Raw genomic sequence first — 21,097 nt, forward strand, 5'->3', positions numbered from 1 at the left:
ATAAGTTTTTATACGCTAATGTGGGGTGCCAGGGTCGCATTTCCGATGGTGGTGTATTTGCTAACTCTTCATTATGCAGAATGTTATATAATAATGATTTAAATTTGCCAGATAAAAAACCTCTACCTGGAAGAATTATGCCAGTACCCTATTTTTTTTTGGGCGACGATGCGTTTCCTTTACAAACCAATATTTTAAAACCTTATGATGGTAATCATGCGAAAGGGTCTCCCAAGAGAGTGTACAACTATCGCATGTGTCGAGGTCGAAGAGTAGTTGAAAACGTATTTGGACAGTTAACAAAACAATTTAAGATATTTAACAAACCCATCCAGCTAAATCCACAAAAAGTTACTATTGTAACATTGGCATGTATTCATTTGTTCAATTATGTAAAACGACATGGTATAATACAACAAAATGAATATGATACTGAAAATAGTAGGGGAGAAATCAATCCAGGAGATTGGCGCAGGGAACCACGTGAAAATAATTTGTTTGCTGACTTGCCTAGACAAGACAATACACATTCCCTTGAGGTTACAAGGACACAATCTCCTGAGGTTATAAGGACAGAATTGGTTCAATATTTTCTTTCCGATGTCGGGAGATTACCATGGCAGAATGATCAATGACTAACTCGTAAGTTTTAATGAAACTCATACTTGTATTAGTACTTTTATTTTTATTATAATTTGTATTAAAAACTTCGTAAATCACTTGTTTTTGTTCATTTATAAGTGGTTTTATTTACCGAGTTATTCTATAAATCCCCACCGTGAAATCCCCACTGATGTTTTTATGCATTTTGAGTATACTATGACGATTCTATGATAACAACATTAAGACGAAATACTTGTGCCTACATAACGTTATCTCGCATCAGGTGATAGGGTTATTCTCAGAGTGCATACGGTGGGGATTTGTGGAATAAACCTATTTATCTGACTCAATAGATGATAATATGTTCTCAATATCACCACTCTCTTGAAGCGACACACGTAACGAAGGTTCAATTGAAGATGTTGAAGGTTCACCAAGAGGCGGTGAAACAGGGTTTGTTACGGCAGAGTTGGATGATGAGTAGTAGGAATTTACATCACATTGATCCATTGTATAATATCCTGGATGACTATGGGAAGTAGAAGGTCTTGGCGAAGCTTCGAACATGTCTGAACGATATCCAGTTTCGGTTTCAAAAAAGATATTGTTAATCCGATGTTTTATTATTGCCTTTGTTGTTTTATCAAATTTTCTAAGTTGTGTCGCAATATATTCGCCAAACAAATCGTCCTCATCTTTTATTTTTTGATTTGTCCGTTGACTGACTGTTCTCATTAAATTTAATGCTTCCGACACCATCTCATTACTTGGATTAGGTTTATAACGTTTATTCGCTTGGGGAATGATGTTTGACGTTTGAGGTGAATCGTTTTCCCCATGTTGAGCATCATTGTCCGCATGTTGGGCATTATTGTCAGTTGCTGTTATCTCCTGAAATAATATTTTATTTGAATCACCAACAGTTTACTTATGAAATGTATTATACACTAGCTTTTACCCGCGAGTAGGTACACCGCACGGAATATATGAAAAAAAAGACAATGGTCATAAATCATACCTAATACTAATTGTTTTAGAAATATTATCATTAATTATTATTTACATTGATAATTACTATCAATGATATATATGAAAAAAAAGACAATGGTCATAAATCATACCTAATACTAATTGTATCATACCTAATACTAATAATAATTAATAATAATATTTCTAAAACAACCTAAAAAGAAAAAAAAAGAAAATGGTACGGAATCTCTCGGTTTATAATAGAAATTCGGCGAAATCAAAAGATTGTTGAGAAAAGAGTTGTTAGTTTTTAAAAAATACATTTGCAATGACTTTTATATCTGTGCACATGCCATTCCAAGAAATAATTTGTTTAGAAATATTTCGGTGCAATAACAATAGCGGCAGCGCAACAACAAAGGCAGATAAAATAAGTACCTATGTCTTTATTTACCGCGCGCCTCTCTTCACTCGGGCCAAGCTTACATATTATTCTTGTGTGCTCTAATAATTAGGTTAGAAATAAAATAATACAACATCACTGAAATGTTACATACCGTATCGATTGTTCCAGTAGGTTTATTTTTATTGAGCAAGAAATTCAAAGATTTAAAGGCAAACCACTTGCTCTCATGAACAGAATCTGCGCTGGTTCCAGACTTTTTTGATTCAATCGTCTTTTTTCTTTCTCTATAATATTGGCTCGTCAAATTTTTTATCTTCCGTTCTATTTCTGTGACATTTGTATTTAATTCGTTTGCCATCTCATTTAGTGCATCAAAACGTTTAGGTCTACATTTGTGATCCAAGTGTTTTGGATTCCATAATAATTCCTTTATATGATACAAATTTATTAACTTTAGAGTGGTTTCTTCGTCCCATTCCATTATTGCAGAAAATCGCAAAAAAAAACACAAGCACGTCACTATCGCTGGAGTGTCGGCGGGCAACTGAGCGTGCGCGTACGCAAGTCGCCGGCCATGCCGCCGACTTGCACGCGCGGGTACGAGTCGCCGACATGATTCTTGAAGCAAAGTCGCCGACACCAAGCCGCCGGGCTGTGTCGGCGGGTCGGCGGGTTTGGTGTGTAGACTCCTTGAGAGTAACTACCAAAGACAATGGACGTGAATACTTTAATTTTGTACTGGTATTATCGTCGATCTAAAAAAAGAAAAACAAGAAGAATACACTGGGTGCATCCAATTTTAAGGCAAAGACAAAGTGTTGGGGATTTTTATACTTTGATGAGCTCGTTACGAGAAGATGATACCAAATTTTACACTTATTTTAGAATGTCTAAAGATACCTTTGACTTCCTTCTCCAAAGGTTGGATACGGATTTGAGAAAACAGGATACATGTATGAGAAAGGCCATTAGCCCTGAAGAAAAGTTGGCGATAACTATAAGGCAAGAAAAACTAATTATATTATTTATTATTCTTATTTATTGGTTATATTTATGATAATTTAGAACATGTTTTTAGAAATTTGATAGATCCAGATAATCACTTAATTGACTTAGAGCTGTAGATAGTGCCGGTGATGCACTTGGATCATCGGGATGGATCAGCGATGTTCCAGGTTGTAGAGGGGTGGGCGTTTCTGCAGACACTTCTGCATTTACTATCGATGAACTTTCAGGAAGAGGCCGAGTATTATTATTATTAGAGGTTCCTCCCGGTGATTCTTGAGGCTTAGGGCCCTCGCCCACGGCGACTTTTTGTAGCGATGCAGTCGCGCGTTTAGCAAACGCGCGACTGCATCACTTCTAACGCGTGTTAGTCGCATTTGCAACGCGCTACTGCATCACGATTGTATCGATACAAACGCGCGACCGTGTCGGACGACATCGGTAGAGAGAACGGAGGGGGGAGGGAGTGTGGCGCGGCGCGTGATTGGGAATCGGCATCATTGCAACGTGCAACACAGACAGGTCCAGAGTGCATGCTATTGTCCGTCACAGGCGTAAAATGGAGTCATTTGACACTGAAACGTTTATTACGGCAATTCAGGAGCGTCCTGTAATATGGGACTCACGTCTTCCTGAGTATTCGAATAAGATTGCAAAAAGGAAGGCATGGGAAGAGATAAATGAATTATTTAATGCAGAATTTGGAGAAAAAACTAACAAAGAAAAGAATGATTGTGGTAAGTTATTTAACTCATTCATTAATTTCACTTCATTAATTTAATAGTAATACTGCGCTAATTGTGAACGTTTAATAAGATAGTTTTTAAAAGAATTGTTTGTACGCGTTTCACAAACATGTTAGATAATTACGAGAGCAACTTGAAAATGTGATTTTTTGTTTGTTGAGATATCTTAACGATTTTGGTGTCAAACGAAAGGTCTAGGTCTAAAACCATTTTATTCGTTTGAATCATGCAAATTGGTTCACGCGTTTAGGAGATAATAATTAGTACCTATAGTAAAAATATAAACAAGATGATCTCCTTTGCTGGTTATTTTATTGGTTACTTTTTTCAAATTTTTGAATCTTGCCACGGTACAGAACCTTCACCGGTGAAATAGTCAGTATATATATTTCGAATTGCAGTACCACTTAGTTCAGATCTTCGTCTTCTTATTAAATGTAAATTTTCACTGGCAGGTGAATCTTGGAATCCAATTATACTCAGAGTGTGATCAAATTGGTATCCATCTCGCTTACGTATGAAATTGTGCAATACGCAACACGCTTTAACAATGTTCGTAGCAAAATCAACATTAACGTTTATGGGCCTGTTGAAAATTTTAAATTTGTTACTCAATATACCAAACGTACATTCAATATAACGCCTTGCGCGTGTCAAGCGGTAATTGTATATTCTCTTATTTCGTGGTAAATGTTTACCAGCGTATGGTCTTTGCAAGTGTTCGGATAAGGCAAATCCTTCATCGCCAATAAATGAAAACGGTATAGGTATTCCATTGTTACATATAGGTCTCGGTTGAGGTATTTTAAAATTTCCTTCTCGTATTTTCTTAACCCATTCGCTGCTGTCATGTATTGTTGAATCGGAGCTCTTTCCATAGCATCCGACATCGATAGCTATGAAATTATAATTAGCGTCACATATTGCTAGCAACACGATGGAAAAAAAATGTTTGTAATTGTAATATTCTGAGCCGGTATGACATGGTTTTATAATTCTTATATGTTTTCCATCTATTGCTCCAATTATGTTAGGAAAATTTGCATGTTTCATAAATCCTTCAGCGGTTTTTAAATGTGATTCTTCTATTGGTTCTGGCATGGATATGACTTTTAATTTATTCCATATTACTTCTACGGTTTCTTTAACAATTCTGCGTGCAGTAGTATGTCCACATTTAAAATCTATATGAAGATCTGTGAAATTACATCCAGTTGCTAAGTACCTGAAAAAGAATATAAATTACTAAAGATTACATTATATTTATGGCCTTGGTCTAATTTCACGAAAGTTACATGCTACAAAACTACAAGTGTAAAGTGGCAATACTGTCATATCAGCCAATCACGTCGTGCGGTCCTGCAACGCGATTGGCTGATATAACTGTGTTGGCACTTTACAGTTGTAGTTTGTTACTTTCATCAAATGAGGTCCTGTTAAACTTGTATATATTTTTTCAGCTGTGGAACTCCAGAAAAAATGGAAAAGTTTAAAAGATTCCTACAACAGAGAACGGGCAAAGGCAAAGAACTGTTCTAGTGGGTCCGGGGCTAAACCGAGAAAACAATATGTGTACTATAAATATTTGTCATTTTTACAACCTTTGACCGAAATCAGACCGCCAAGTCGACCTACAGTTACTGAGGGAACCGACTCCGAAGATTGTTCGGAATCTTTTGTAATGCCAAAATCAAAGAAGCTTAAAACAAGTGATGATGCAGAAAATAAATTATACGAAATTCTGACTGAAAAATTGAACAAAGTCACGCCAACCATTCAACATCCAGATCAACATTTTTTACTTTCTCTTTTTCCACATTTTCATTCCATAAAGGAAGAATATAAACTCGATGCAAAAGCCGAAATGATAAATTTGCTTCGAAAATATAACAATAGGGCACAGACGTCTGCATACGTCAGTCACTATGGATATCAGTCTGGATATCAAAGCTACGACACAACAGCTCGTACAAGTACTGAAAGTAGCGTGTCGCAATCGCAACTAATAAGTAACAACACACTGCCAACGCCTGCTAGTACCAACATCAATACTGCAGCTTCGTTGCAATATAATGATGATGAATATAATTATATTAATGATGATTCTACACAAGATTCTATTATCACAAATCTATATTCACCGTAAAGTAAAAATTAAGAAATTACAAACCTGTTTAAGATTTATTTTTTAAATGTGGACAACACCACATATTACATTATATAATACAACTTTCAGTACCACTGTGCCTTTGAATGAACCATTAAAAGATAATTAATATAATATTTGGTTTTTCTTACCTTAAAGTGATGGTTAGTCGTTCTTCAGCTGATATACATTGTCTCATCATTGTATTTCTGCGTGTCAACTCTGGTTTTACAATGGAAAGCAATTCACAAAACGTCGAATATGACATTCTATAACAACTTTTGAATTTAAAATCATATTTTTTGAGTTGTTTGAATGTTGTTACATGATGTCCACAAAGTAATCTCTGGGTATTAAATGGATGCATCCAATATTGACGCTGCTTCCGTTGCCTACGCTTCGGCTGCTTACGTAAAAGCAGCACCAAAGACAACGTGACTAATGTTGCCTCAACGGAGTCCATCTTGCAACTGTACTGATCCAAGGTATTTTTGTATCGTAACTGCATCGCGACCGAATCGCGTTTGCATCGCGACCGAATCGCGTTTGCATCGCGACTGAATCTGGTCCCGTGGGCGCGGGCGCACACAGCTAGCGACTGCTTCGCGTCTGTATCGATGCTACGCGCGAGAGCATCGCGACTGCATCGCTACAAAAAGTCGCCCGTGGGCGAGGGCCCTTAGTATAATAACCACCACTATTATAGTTGTGATGATGTGAATTGTAATAATTTTGATGCCAATTCGAATAGTTTCGTCCAGTTTTAATACTCTGTATTAGGTTAATGACCCCAGATTGGAATTCCAGTATTTGATCATCATCAAAATGCCGAAGGGATGGCAGAACCCCCTTAAAAAAATTCATGTTACGGTCATCACTTCCAATTGTGTTTAATTGATGATCAACAAGTTTCATCATTTTATCATCCAATACGCTGCCACTATCCATTCTTTTCTTTTTTGATGATGATTCTAAGTGTTTCTCTTTCTGATTTTCTTGTTGATCTGCATTTTCTCTTTGGGCTTCATCTCTTGTATTTGGATTATTGTCATATGTTTCACCTGGCTTAATAATTGGCTTCAAAAAGCTCATCTCTTGATTATATTTGTAGGGCTTAGATTTTGTACCAGACCCAGATTTTTTTGTTTCTTTGTTTTCATCTAATGATTTCCTCCAAGTGTCTCTCAATTGTGTCCACCTTTTCATCACTGAACTTCCTGAAACAATAATTCATAAAACTGTATGAACGGTTTTATAAGAAGATTTTTATTTACATCGCATTATTCCCAATATTACAAAACAACCACAGATGAATATATATATACAAGAAAACAACTGTAATAATAAGGACACGGTTTCGAAACACGTCACGACAAGACGAGCGGTCTGTTGTCGGGCGAATATCTATTCACAAACGCCGTTCGCTGTCCGTCTGTGTATTTATGAATTATTATACATAAATAAAATATACAGGGACCTGATCTGTGGTTGTTTTGTACGGGCTACGCCCCATACGTTTTATAACGGTTTTTGCTTTCGTAAAAAGAGGATGCTTAGTAAGCTGAATTTGTATAATTGAAGAAGCGCTTGAAGAAGTTGTATTTTCATTTAGACTAATCTATCCCACTAGGCAGCCAGTCAAACATATGAAATCGTTTGGGTGCCTAGTGGGAACGCTTATTCTGAATGAAAATACGACTTCTTCATCCCACTAATTTGGTTTTAATGAAATATTTTTTTAGGTATTTGGCGTCAGGACTTTCCTATGAAGATCTTCATTTTAGTTATCGAATTGGCAAATCAACCATTTCCACCATCGTAGTAGAAGTGACGCAAAGTATATGGAATAATTTATATGAAGAATTTATGCCACTTCCTAATAAGGAAGAAGAGTGGTTAAAGATAGCAAGTGGATTTAACGAAAAGGCCAATTTCCCTCACTGCCTTGGAGCAGTTGACGGGAAGCATATTAGGCTTCGAAAGCCATCAAATAGTGGTTCAGTATATATGAACTACAAAGATTTCTTTTCAATAGTGTTATTAGCAGTCGTAGATTCAGATTATCGATTCGTTTACGTCAGTGTAGGTTCCTATGGAAAAGAATGCGACTCATCAATATTTAAAGAGTCAAGTTTTTGGAAAATGTTGACAGAAGGCCGTTTGAATATACCCGAACCAAGGCCTTTATTTACAGAATCAGAAGTTCAAGTTCCTTACGTAATTATTGGCGACGAGGGATTTGGTTTACACACACATTTATTAAGACCTTTTGGTGGAACGCATCTTGACAGAGGTAAACGAATATTTAATTATCGTTTAACCAGAGCGAGAAGATACGTTGAATGTGCGTTTGGCATTCTAGCAAATAAGTGGAGAATTTTACATAGACCCATAGACCTTAAACGAGAAACAGCTATTTCAGTAGTGAAAGCTTGTACTGTCCTCCACAATTTGATTATAAAAAAGGAGGGAATTGAATTAGAAAAAGAATTTAATTTTGAAAATTTACTACCCCAGGAAGTATCACCGAGTGTCGGAACTGGCAATTCAATGAGAAATGAATTTATGACCTACTTTCTATCAGAAACTGGATCAGTACCATGGCAAGACAACAAAATATAGGCAGTATAGATTTGTATTTAAATTTTCTCAATAAAAACTTACCAAACAACTGTCGGTCCTTTTGATCCATTTCTTCAAAATCTTCTTTCAAAATTATGCATATTTCCCGCCATGCTGCTGTTTTAGCGGTTTTGTCCTTATAAATTTCCAAAAATTTATTCCATAAAACTGGCCTGTCTTTGATTGCAGCAATCAAAACTTCGCGATTTATTTGTTGGTCATACAATTTTTCTTTTTCTTTTTTCGACATGATTTTATTGAAGCGCAGCGCTACACGTCTTAACAAGTCAAAGGAATGTACTGGATTGAGAGGGCGCGCGGCGGGGGGGCAGACAGGCGGGCGGAGCAGGCAGGCGCGCGGGGCGCGAGCGCCAATCACGATTCGAGATTTTTAACGAATCGTCATTCTAATGACCGTAGTGACCGACGTATCCGTCTACGTCTTTTTTCACGATTCGTGAAGCGTGTGAACATGGGTATATAAAAAGCATTGCTCCCGTCAAAAAAAATAACGAATCGTGAAAAAACACGATTCGTGATTCGTCTTCGTGTGAATGAGCTCTCACACCTTAATTGATTCACGTCTAGGGTTGCCAGTTAAAGCCCAAGTAAGGGTCAATTCATACTAGCGCAGAGTCGAAGCGCATCGAAGCGCATCGAAGCGTCAGCGCTCCTGTACACGATGCCGCCGCCGCGCCGAACCGCGCCGCCACCGCGCCTCTATGGGCTGGTTTTAAACGGTTATTAAGCGGTCTACACACCAAAGCCGCTGACCCGGCGGCACAGCCCGGCGACTTACGGTACGTTCACACGGAGACACGATTTGCCGAATCTTATTTTCATCAGATCTGGAAAAACCGAATGTTGTATTCACACAGCACATCTTGCTTGGCCGTATCCGACGGCCTCGTATCGGGATCTCGTGTGAACTCACCATCCGGCTTTTATTAGCAAGAGCGCGCACAGTTCCTCACGTTGATTTGGAAGCGATGGACGTGAACAGTCTTGCTATACTATACTGGTATTAAGGCGCGGGCCCACCGCGGCGCACGGAGAGGCTACGCACGTGTATTAAGCTTCGCTTTGTAAGAAAATGTATGTGGTTGTGTCCACTGCAACCCACGGAGAGGCTACGCATGAATTGACGTCATTGATACATGCGTGGCTTGCTCGAATAGGCGGTTACATAGCTCAACGCTGTCAACGTGGGTCTACGTTTCCACTGGAGTAGACGAATATGACCCACGACTATGTACAGCTTGCTTATCGCAGCGCAGTTTTCAGTCATACACCTTGTGGAACGGACGCATTTCATGTTTCTCGTATAAATCGTATCGAGGTACTGATAGAATGGCATTGACACTGACTTTGCTAGACAGTTCTTCTGACGATGAATCCGAAAGTGAGATTGATGATCTAGTCTTGGGTGAATTGCAAAAGAAAAGAAAACACCGGTTCTGGATTGAAAATCATATTAAATTCAGAAATAAACATGGAGAATACAAAACATTATTTATGACATTAAGTGATGAAAAGTTTGAAAATTACTATCGACTATCACGAAAAGACTTCCAGATTATTCATGAAATGATTAAAAGTAAAATAGAAAAAAGGAATACTAATTATCGGGAATCTATAAGTTCTGCTGAAAGACTCGCCATCGCCATTAGGTATGTTTTTTTTATTAATTAGTTTTGAATGGTTCGAGATTCAAACAGCTGGAAATGTATCTCGAGGTTGAGGCAAGGGGTTGGCGTCAGACACGGGTCTCACATCAGGCAGGGGGCTGCAACCAGGCAGGGGGCTGCAACCAGGCAAGGGGCTGGCGTCAAGCACGGGTCTCACATCAGGCAGGGGGTTGCAATCAGGCAAGGGGCTGGCATCAAGCAAAGGGCTGGTTTGATAATTTGTGGCGCTTCTATAGCCATAAGAAGACGAATTGGAAGGTGTGGAGGAGTAGTAAGTATTCATTGAGTCATAGGACAATGCTTCTTCTTCAGCACGAGTAATTGTTTCAAAAATTTCTCTTTGGACTCGTAGTTGTAAGTACTTTGGTAGATCACGTGTCTTTTGACAGAAACTTTCAAATAAATGAGATAATGCATCTTGTGGTCGATTAGCATCAGTAATATGCTTTCTTATTTCATCTCTTTCAGCTCGTCTTTGCTCTCGATTTTTCTCTCGGCGCTGAATAATCTCAGTAATTTCCAGTTGCTTGCTGTTCTTCTTCCCAGATTGAATTGTAGATGTTGTTGAGAGTGAATATTCAGCCGGTGGGGGAGGTGATCCAACAATATCAATATCCGTAATTATTGTATCAGATGTGTTTTCAGTGTCGTGTCCTTGTGTAGGATTCGAAAAATTTGAAAAAGTCTCGTTATTTTCTCTGTGTGGCAGTAAAAATTCCATTAAATTCTCATATTTCCACGGTTTCATATTTTGTGCTGCCTGTCCTGTAGTAGTCTTACGTCTTCGAAGAGCTTCTCTATGACTATCTCTTAATTTTTTCCAATGAGATTTAGCTTCCTTACCTAGAACAAAAAAAAAACATAATAATTGTATGTTACAGATATATGGCAACAGGAGATTCATACCACACCATAGCTTACAGTTATAGAGTAGGAAAAACCTCTGTAGCAAGGATAATCGATGAAGTTGCCGATGCTATATGGGATTGCTTAGCGCCTCTATATTTAGAAGAAATTAAAGATGAACACAAGTGGAGAAATATTGCTGAAAATTTTAAAACTTCATGTGACTTCCCTCATTGCGTTGGAGCTATTGACGGCAAGCATGTCACAATAAAAGCACCTCCAAACTGTGGATCAGATTATTTCAACTATCTTAAAGATCACTCAATAGTGCTTTTAGCGGTTACTGATAGTAAAAAAAAATTTATAATGATAGATATTGGATCAAAAGGCAAATTTAGTGATGGGGGAATATTACGAGAAAGCAACTTTGGTCAGAAGTTATTTGCTGGTAATCTAAATCTTCCGCCTGATGAAGCACTTGTAGAAGGTGGCATCGAGGTTCCATATGTCTTTATCGGGGATGAAGCATTCCCTTTATTATGTAATTTGATGAGACCATTTCCCAGAGAAAACAACATTACACAAAATAAAAGAATTTATAATTATCGTCTTTGTCGAGCAAGACGAGTGGTCGAAAATGCGTTTGGAATTCTGAGTGTCCGTTGGAGAGTTTACAAACGACCTTTTGAGTGCAAAGTAGATACAGCCATAAAAATAGTGAAGGCAACTTGTGTGCTACATAATTATTTAATGGAACATAGTCTCAACTACAATTCTGTGACAAATGAAGATATAGCAGCAACTCCAGTTGAGAACCAACTTTTTGACTTAACACATTCGGGATTTAGAAGTTCTAATGACAGTTTCTTTATCAGGGAAGAATTTTGCAATTATTTTAATCATACGCATGTTTTGAGCTGGCAAAATGCCCGTGTCACAATTTAAACAGTACACACGGCTACACATCAAGCTATACAAAACCAGTATAAACTGACCGTTGAATGTGCGTTAAGATCATACAAAGCGAGACCATGGTAATCTGGTTTTGTCAGAGGTTATTGAAATCGAATATAATGCATATATAATAAAACACGCTTAACCGCTACGCCATCTAAACTTAAATTACAATGTTAAAATTATAAACTATTATACAATTAGTAGTTCTTTCTTTCTCGACAATAAAAGGTCGTATGTCAAAATAAACGTCAAGCTATTGCTTTGTGAGTTTGCCTATGGACTTTTGGACGCTACTGTACTTACATGTAGTTTAGTCATTTTCAACTACGACTGCGATAGATAATACGGAACGTATGGTACAGAAAGCGATAGCTATTTGTAGTAATTACGACAATTGTCAGAATTCGTTCGCAACAATTTTTGCACGCTAGTGCCATATCTACCTCTTTTTATTTATATAATATCATTGTGTGTAATAAATAAATATTAAGTTTGTAGATTTAAAAGTAACATTTTTATAACATTAAATTAGCAACAAAAAAATAACAAGTATTTACTCACCGTTCGCCATTTCGCATTCCCTCGCAATCTTGTCCCAAGCCAAATCCTTTTTACCGATGTCTCTGTACGATATATCGCTCGTTTTCCATAAACAGGGGTGTAGCTTTACTTTTTCAATAAACAACTCCATAATTAAACCAAATATTATTGACTAAATAAAAATAAAGCCGCCTGTCGTGGTCATCAAATGCACGCACGCGCCACGAAACCTAGCAATTGACAAAATGGCGCAGGCGTCGCTCGCTTTCCCGCCCGTCCCACCTCCCCACACCTCCCGCAGTGACGCCCGTGTCCGTGGATTGCAGTGGCACGTGCGTAGCCTCTCCGTGCGCCGTGCATAGTCGTGGGTCATATTCATGTACTCCAGTGGAAACGTAGACCCACGTTGTCAAACAAATTAATACACGCAGCTAAAATGCGCCGCGTGCCCGTGCACAGCATGCGCCGCGGTGGGCCCGCGCCTTTATCGCCGTCAGCGTCGTAGAAAAAGATTGTGGTTAAACCCAATAGTACAAAGAAGATCAACAGTTGGTGCCTTTACAACTCTAAGGGCGCTTTCAATTTATGCGTTTCGTGTCGGACCGCTGCCGCACGTTTGCGGTGCTGCTGGTTATAACCAGCTGTCGGACCGCTGCAGTGCGTTAGCAGTCCGACACCAAACGCCTAAATTGAAAGCGTTTCTGACTGCCGTGCGTTTGTATGCTAGAGATGTTTTAAACATATCTGACAGCAGTTAAGCCATGGACTCCGACGAAGAAACATTACTGTTGCTGCTCTTGTTAAAAAACATCAAACAGAAACAAAAACAAAAACGACCCCCTCGCAAAAGAGCATCACCGATGTTTTCATTAACATGTAATTTTGGTGATTTCCATAATCTTTACCCTCGGTTAAAACAAGATCCAAGCAAATTTTTTAATTATTTAAGAATGTCTAGAGAATGTTTCTACGAATTATTTGAATTAGTTAAAAGTAAAATTCAGAGGCAAGAAACTATTTTCAAAAATCTCAGCTGAAGAAAGACTTGTGATAACATTGAGGTAAGTAAAACAACTTATATTTTATATTTGTAATATTGTTTATTAGGTACTTATTATAATTATTTTCATTGGTTTTTATCTTTTAGTAACAAAGATAACATTAACAAGAATTAGTTTAATCAATATATAATTAGTATAATTACTGATACAAAATATGAATTTCCGTTTTCTGTGGGTCAGTTTATTTCAAAAGATTATCTCGATTTTGTTCATTGGTTATACTTACTGTACAGATTAGTAAAATATATTGATTAACCTAATTTTTCTTAATATTATTTTTGTTACTTACTTAAACATTTTGGTGTGGGTCAGACTAACTTTTGCACTCTGTATTTTTGTGAAAATTACAATTAAAAATTTATTATGTAGGAACATCGTCTGTAAAAAGTTCATTATATATGGAAGCATTTGAATCTCCACTCAAATTAGATACGGATGAGATTGCTGCAATTTCGCCTGATGTGGGCTGAAGCTGATTATTAGAAATCTGTGTTTCAGATCCTGGAGATTTATTAGTAAAATAGCCTCGTTGTTCATAAAATTCCGAATCTAAGTTATAATAATCCCGAGTGTATGATTGTGGTGCCGCGTATTTGCGGATAATTCCAATAATATCGTATTTGGCATCCATTTTACGACTTTCCGGGATCCTTTTAAAGTCGTTTAGTAAAGACAATAAAAAATATCTGTCTCCATCTTCGGACACATCTTCACTTGAATTTCTTTTGTTTTGCAATCTTTCTGCGAGTATTTTTAAAAGTGTGTTAGTTTCATCGTTATCATTGGCAGATGAATTTTTAGTCTTACTTTTCGATGTTGACGCAGTAGCGTCGTCACGAGTCTGATTATTTTTTCCTTTTGCATCTGGTTTTATTTCATACAGTTCCGACAAAAACTGCAGCCGATCAAAATAAACATATTTTCGTTGTCTTTTCGATTCGGATCCACTTTTTGATTCTCGCTGCTTTTTCAAGTCTCTTGCATAAGCATCTCTTATATGTCTCAATTTTTTTTGAAGTACCATTGCTGAAATCAAAATAAAAATATTTTTATTACAGGTACTTATCCGCTGGTTGCAGTATGACTGAATTGCATCATTCTTATCAACATGGAATCTCAACTATTTCTGGAATTGTGAAAGATACGTGTAAACAGATTTACAAAACTCTACGAGAAATTTATTTGCCTGAACTGAAGAAAGAAGATTGGTTAAGAATCGCAGAAGGTTTTGCAACTAAAGCAAACTTCCCTAATTGTTTGGGAGCTGTAGATGGTAAACATGTAAGAATAATCAAGCCCCCTAAAAGCGGTTCGCTTTATTACAACTATAAAAAGTTTTTCTCTATTGTATTATTGGCCATTTGTGATTCTAATTACAAATTCATTTTCATCGATGTTGGATCATATGGCAAAGCATCAGATTCACAAATTTTTAGAAACAGTGTTTTTTTCAAGAAACTTGAAGACAACAGTCTAAACATACCAAGTTCTAGGGCAATAACAGAAAATGGTTCACCACTACCGTTTGTTTTTGTCGGTGATGAAGCATTCGGCATCAGTAATTTCATACAACGCCCCTATAGTGGCAATTATTTGAATTTACAACAAAAAAATTATAACTACCGCTTGTCACGTGCTCGAAGATACATAGAGTGTACATTCGGAATTATGACTAATAAATGGCGAATATTACATCGACCAATAAATGTAGATATATCGTTTGCGACAGACATTGTTAAAGCTATCTGTATTTTACATAATTTCTTACAACGTGACTGTGATCTATTTATTCACGACAGACAGATCGATGAGGTGGTTCGAAATGAACAAAATTTGCCAGCAACAACAGTTCGCGATAAATTTGCAGAATATTTTGTTAACGAAGGACAATTATCATGGCAAAATAACAAAATCTGATTTAAATAAATAGTTACCTGCTGAGTTTTTTTCACTAGTAGTTTTATTTTGAAAATCCTCAATAAATTTTTGGCAGATACCTTCCCAAGCATTTTTTGTTTCCGTGCGATTACTATATTTGTCGCTTTTAGAGTTCCATATAGCAGGACGTATTTCAATTTCATTTATAAACTCTTCCATGTTTATATCGTCCATTTTAAACAAACAAATAAAAAAACGACACTTCGATTAAATTAGCTCTCACGTCTATGCACCGCACTATTCAACAGCGAAATGAACACGTGTAGTTTGCGACGTTGCCGTCCTGTTGTCGTGCGTTCGCGGTACCGACGCCGCACTGTTGCCGAGCCGCTCGATTTGTATGAAAACAAACGACCGTACGTACACAATACGACAAACGCACTGCTTCGGCACCGCAGCGGTCCGACACGAAACGCATAAATTGAAAGCGCCCTAATGCAGCAGTTAAGAAATGATCCACAAATTTTTTTTAACTACTTTAGAATGACTATACCTACATTTGATAATCTTTTGAAAAAAGTGGAAAAAGATTTGAAAAAGCGTGATACAAATATGAGGAAAAGCATTAGACCAGAAGAAAAATTAGCGATATGTATAAGGTAAGATTGAAATACTGTATTTTATTATAATTAAATTATTTATTAAAAATATGATTAAGATATTATAGACAATCGCTTGGTAGGTACACAGTTTGAAGTTTCCCAACTACATATTATGAAAGTCTGGTAAATCAGAAGCATTCGATTGAATACTTTGAGACTCTGGTGATGCTTGGTACTGCGATGTAAAATAGCCTTGTGATTGTGCCACATTTGGTTGATAGTTGTATGTTGATGAGTGTGCAGGAGACCATTCATTTCGGTTCTTTATATTTTGCAATAAATTTAAGACGCCTGATTGAAATTCTAATGTTTGATTATCGTTTAGCGTTGCCAATGATGGAAGTAGACTTTTAAAGAAAAACAAATTACGGTCTTCTTTCATTTCTTCTTTCTTCTTGCATTCCATTTGATAATCTATAAACTCACTCATTTTCTTATCAAACACGTTTAAATTCTGCCTCGATAGTCTGCTTTTTTTTCTTTTCGAACCACCTACTAAATTTTCATTATTACTTTCTTGTTGACTTTCATCTGTAGCATCTTGATTATTTGCGACATCTTCACCGAATAAATTGTCCTGAGCCATCGCACTGTCATGGGTAACATCTGATGTAACTGTAGCGGCTGTACTATCGTCTGCTGGGTTTGGTGTAACAATAGTTGCACTATCATGTGTGTCAGCTGGCGACACAATTTTTTTTAAGAACAACATTTGACGATGATAAACGTAGGCTCTCGGACATGTCGCAGACGATCCTGATTTTTTTGATTTCTTTTTCTCATTAATACTCCTCATCCAGCTGTCTCTAATATTAGTCCACTTCTTTACGATCGATTTAGCTGAAAAATATAATTAAATTTACTTGCAGATATATGGCTTCTGGGTGTTCATACAAGGATTTACATTACGCCTACCGAGTCGGAGTGTCTACGATCAGTAACATTATTAAGGAAGTAACGAATGCTATTTGGAACAATTTGCATGGGGAGTTTATGACATTACCCAACACAATATCTGACTGGGAATATATCGCCAATGGATTTAATACTAGAGCAAACTTTCCCCATTGCATTGGTGCAGTGGACGGTAAACATATTAGGATAAAAAAGCCAAACAACAGTGGTTCCATGTTTATGAATTACAAAGATTTCTTTTCCATCGTATTATTAGCAGTGGTTGATTCATATTATAAATTTACATACATCTGTGTGGGCTCGTATGGAAAAGAATGCGATTCGACAATATTCAAGGAGTGTACTTTTTGGAAAAAACTAATAGATGGTGATTTGCAATTACCGGCAGCATGTCCACTGACAAACGATTCCGATTTATCGATTCCGTTTGTAGTAATAGGCGATGAAGGTTTTGGCTTGCATCAACATTTGATGAGACCTTACGGCGGAAACCATTTGGATAGAAACAAAAGAATATATAACTACAGATTAACCAGAGCTCGACGCTATGTTGAGTGCGCCTTTGGGATATTAGCTAACAAGTGGCGAATATTTCATCGTCCACTGGATGTTGATACCAGCACAGCAATATCGATTGTAAAGGCTTGCACTGTACTTCATAATTTTATAATAGATATGGAAGGTGTACAGTCGAACATAGAAACAACAAGCAATGTATCATCAGTGGTTAACGTGTTCACAGATGCACCCAATGAACAAAATAGTACACGAGGTGGACGATGTGCTAATGTTATACGATCTGAATTCACAAATTATTTTATTTCTACAGCAGGAGCTGTGCCTTGGCAAGACGAATCAATCTAACGTTAATTTTGTAACACACTGCTAATGTACAAATACTTAACCTGTTTACTTTAAAAAATTACAAACTTACCATAATCCTGCCTGTTTTTCTCCTCCATTTCTTCAAAATCTTCATTTAAATTTATACATATTTCTCGCCAGCCAGCAGTTCTCAAGTTTTTATCCTTGTATATTTCGAGAGTTTTGTCCCATAAAACTGGCCGATTTTGGACAAGAGAAATTAAATTTTCAACGTTTATATTTTTCGTCGTCATAGCGAGCGGTCAGTCAAAGCGGGCGAAAAGAACTGGCGACTGGCAAGCGCACGTGCAGTGTGCCCCTCCCGCCCACCCCTCCTTCCCAGCTTGTGCGACGCATTCGGTTTCAAGGTCCGACAAAAAACCGAATCTACCCCTGCGTGTATCGTATGAACGCCTGTATTGAATGCCCTATACCACTGTATCGGATCTGCATTTTGCAGTATCGCCGGATCGGTTTGTAGTCGCAAAATCGGATGTCAACTTCAGCAAGATTCGGCTTTTTTGTCGTGTCTTGAAACCGAATGCATGTGTGAACTCCTTCATTGAAATACTTATGCCACTAAACCGAATCCTGCAAAAAACCGATTCGGTAGAGAAACACTCGACGCCGTGTGAACGTACCGTAATGATGCACATATTTAAAGTTTCATATTTATTACCAAAAACATTGACTTATGTATGTAGGACATTTTCACACAATTCGTTAACATTAATTAAATATTAGTGAAATCCGGAAAATCAGAGCACTCCGATTCCACTGATTGTGCAGAACTTTGACCTGGCGATGACTGAACGCTGTAATGTGGTGTGAAATAACCTGGTGATTGATAAGAATAGTTTGAAGTAGATGGTTGTTGAGAAGACCATTGGTTTAAATTGCGGCTTTTTATATTTTGCAACAAATTTATAACACCCCCTTGAAATTGTAATATTTGATCGTCGTTGAGTGAAGCTAGCGTTGGAAGTAAACTTTTGAAAAATGATAAGTTACGATCTTCACGATTACGATTACGATCAATAAAAGCCGCCATTTTTTGATCCATTACCGTAAGCCTCTGCCTTGGTAGTACACTTCTCTTGAGTCGTTTAGCATCACCCGAGGGATTTTCTTGTCCTGGACTTTCAGGTACAATAGTAGGTTCCTGTTCTTCTTCATTTTGGATAGGATTTTCCGTATCACCCTCTTCAATATCGGTAGCTTTCTTACCGCCACTGTCTTGTGTTACAGCCGGATCTATAACTTTTTTTAAAAACAACAACTGGTCGTGATAACAGTATTTTTTTGTATTAACTGCAGCAGATCCAGATTTATTTGTTTTCTTTTTCGCGTTTAAACTTCTCTTCCAGCTGTCTCTTATTTGATTCCACTTTTTAACGACTATTTTAGCTGAAAAATAAAAAATAAATAAAAAATAACCTTATGAGGGCAGAGAAAAAACCATCAACAGGCTCCAGTAGGTATAGGTGTTCTGCTATTTTTTCGAATTTTAACAATTATTTATATTTTATTACTAGCTGTTGCCCGCGGCTTCGCACGCATTTTTTTAGCTGGTCGTAAAAATAAATAACAGCTGATATATACTTTCTCAGCGCCATTTAGGTCCCCTAAATCTTGGCCACTGTCAAGATCTTGACATTTTAGAATAAACCCGTCCTGCCAGGATTTTCATGTACACTTTCAGAGCCGGAATGAAGACGCTGTACCCAAAAGGAGCGTGTTGTATCCGATGTAATGAGTTGATAGACATAGTTTTTTTTAATAAAATAAATTTTTAATTTGCAGGTACTTGGCATCTGGGTGTTCATTCATGGAATTACATTATACATACCGAGTGGGAGTCTCAACAATTAACTCAATAATAGTAGAAGTAACAAATGTCATTTGGAATAATTTGCATCAAGAGTTTATGAAGTTGCCCGACACAAAATATGAGTGGGAACAAATTGCTGACGCATTTAATACTAAAGCTAATTTTCCTCATTGCATTGGTGCAGTTGATGGGAAGCACATAAGATTGAAGAAATCAAATCAAAGCGGTTCTATGTACATTAATTACAAGAATTTTTTTTCCATTGTATTGCTAGCGGTAGTGGATTCAAACTATAGATTCATCTATATCAGCGTAGGCTCTTATGGCAAAGAATGTGACTCCTCTATATTCAAAGAATGTACTTTCTGGAAAAGATTAAATGATGGCAGTTTAGATTTACCAGAAGCTCGTCCTCTCTCTACAGGTTTGGAATCACGTGTTCCATTTGTGATAGTGGGTGATGAAGGATTTGGTTTGCATTACAATCTATTGAGACCCTATGGAGGAACTCATTTAGATAAAAATAAAAGGATATTTAACTATCGATTAACAAGAGCCAGACGTTATGTGGAGTGCGCATTCGGAATATTGGCAAATAAATGGCGAATATTTCATCGTCCACTGTTTCCACGTAAACACCAGTACAGCTACCTCGATAGTTAAAACTTGCGCTGTGCTTCATAACTATATCATGCACAACAATGAAATGTCATATGCAAACATTGACAGCAACGATTCAACGATATCTCTGGAAAATGTACGTAATGAGCAAAATACGCGAGGTGGACGCTGTGCTAACACAATACGAACAGAGTTCACAAATTATTTTGTTTCTGAAGTGGGAGCTGTACCGTGGCAAGATGATGTAATATAAACGAAATAAATAAAAACTTACCATAGCTTTGTCGTTCTTTTTCCTCCATTTCTTGAAAGTCTTCTCTCAAAACAGTACAAACTTCGCGCCATGCTGCAGTTCGCAAGTTGGTATCTTTATAATTTTCCAGAGTTTTATCCCATATTATAGGCTTACTTTCAATTAGTGTAATAAGAAGTTCGAGGTCAATATTTGTTTTCGTCATTTTTCGACAAAACACAACCTTCCTCGGCGCTGCGCAAATTAAGACAGCGCGAGCGGAGCGCTACACACGCGCGTAGCGGGCGCGGGGGAGGGAGGGCGGGCGCGGGGCGGGGGCTGCCACCACTCCACTATCCCGCAAAAAACAGTGTCCAGCAAAAAACCGCACGCAGGAAGCCGTGTGAACACTGCTATAGAAATATATGTGTCATTAAACGGGATCCCGCTTTTTACTGGACGACAGATCCAGTTTCTGGTGACAAAACCGAACTGCACAAATCGA

At 37.5% G+C, this 21,097-nt stretch overlaps 6 protein-coding genes across 7 annotated transcripts; 3 read left to right on the forward strand and 3 right to left on the reverse strand.

Moving 5' to 3' along the window:
• Positions 1–665: 665 nt before the first annotated feature.
• Positions 666–2,480, reverse strand: LOC113505675. Its single transcript, XM_026888477.1, has 2 exons — positions 2,130–2,480; positions 666–1,494 (listed from the first exon to the last, which is right to left on the reverse strand). Exons 1-2 carry the CDS (start codon positions 2,457–2,459, stop codon positions 937–939), a joined length of 888 nt encoding a protein of 295 aa, XP_026744278.1. The 5' UTR covers positions 2,460–2,480; the 3' UTR covers positions 666–936.
• A 199-nt stretch (positions 2,481–2,679) lies between these two features.
• On the forward strand, positions 2,680–8,548 carry LOC113505671 (protein ANTAGONIST OF LIKE HETEROCHROMATIN PROTEIN 1-like). The gene is made up of 2 exons (XM_026888471.1): positions 2,680–2,980; positions 7,618–8,548. The coding sequence occupies exons 1-2, from the start codon at positions 2,691–2,693 to the stop codon at positions 8,495–8,497; spliced, it is 1,170 nt and encodes a 389-aa protein (XP_026744272.1). The 5' UTR covers positions 2,680–2,690; the 3' UTR covers positions 8,498–8,548.
• On the reverse strand, positions 3,000–13,022 carry LOC113505673. Of its 2 annotated transcripts, none has more exons than XM_026888474.1 (3): positions 12,550–13,022; positions 6,554–7,092; positions 3,000–3,265 (listed from the first exon to the last, which is right to left on the reverse strand). In XM_026888474.1, exons 1-3 carry the CDS (start codon positions 12,677–12,679, stop codon positions 3,053–3,055), a joined length of 882 nt encoding a protein of 293 aa, XP_026744275.1. In that variant the 5' UTR covers positions 12,680–13,022; the 3' UTR covers positions 3,000–3,052. The 2 variants fall into 2 exon arrangements, with proteins under 2 accessions (XP_026744275.1, XP_026744274.1); XM_026888473.1 differs by lacking the exon at positions 12,550–13,022 and adding an exon at positions 8,540–8,764.
• Positions 3,269–6,556, reverse strand: LOC113505669 (protein ALP1-like). The gene is made up of 2 exons (XM_026888470.1): positions 6,028–6,556; positions 3,269–4,954 (listed from the first exon to the last, which is right to left on the reverse strand). The coding sequence occupies exons 1-2, from the start codon at positions 6,381–6,383 to the stop codon at positions 4,057–4,059; spliced, it is 1,254 nt and encodes a 417-aa protein (XP_026744271.1). The 5' UTR covers positions 6,384–6,556; the 3' UTR covers positions 3,269–4,056.
• LOC113505672 (protein ALP1-like) lies at positions 9,465–20,885 on the forward strand. Its single transcript, XM_026888472.1, has 4 exons — positions 9,465–9,521; positions 13,013–13,094; positions 15,960–16,126; positions 19,712–20,885. The coding sequence occupies exons 1-4, from the start codon at positions 9,487–9,489 to the stop codon at positions 20,400–20,402; spliced, it is 975 nt and encodes a 324-aa protein (XP_026744273.1). The 5' UTR covers positions 9,465–9,486; the 3' UTR covers positions 20,403–20,885.
• Positions 16,120–18,637, forward strand: LOC113505674 (protein ALP1-like). The gene has a single exon (XM_026888476.1). The coding sequence runs from the start codon at positions 17,003–17,005 to the stop codon at positions 17,906–17,908; it is 906 nt and encodes a 301-aa protein (XP_026744277.1). The 5' UTR covers positions 16,120–17,002; the 3' UTR covers positions 17,909–18,637.
• Positions 20,886–21,097: the final 212 nt, after the last annotated feature.

The sequence above is a fragment of the Trichoplusia ni genome, chromosome 26 (genome assembly GCF_003590095.1).
Source record: "Trichoplusia ni isolate ovarian cell line Hi5 chromosome 26, tn1, whole genome shotgun sequence".
Classification (NCBI taxonomy): domain Eukaryota; kingdom Metazoa; phylum Arthropoda; class Insecta; order Lepidoptera; family Noctuidae; genus Trichoplusia; species Trichoplusia ni.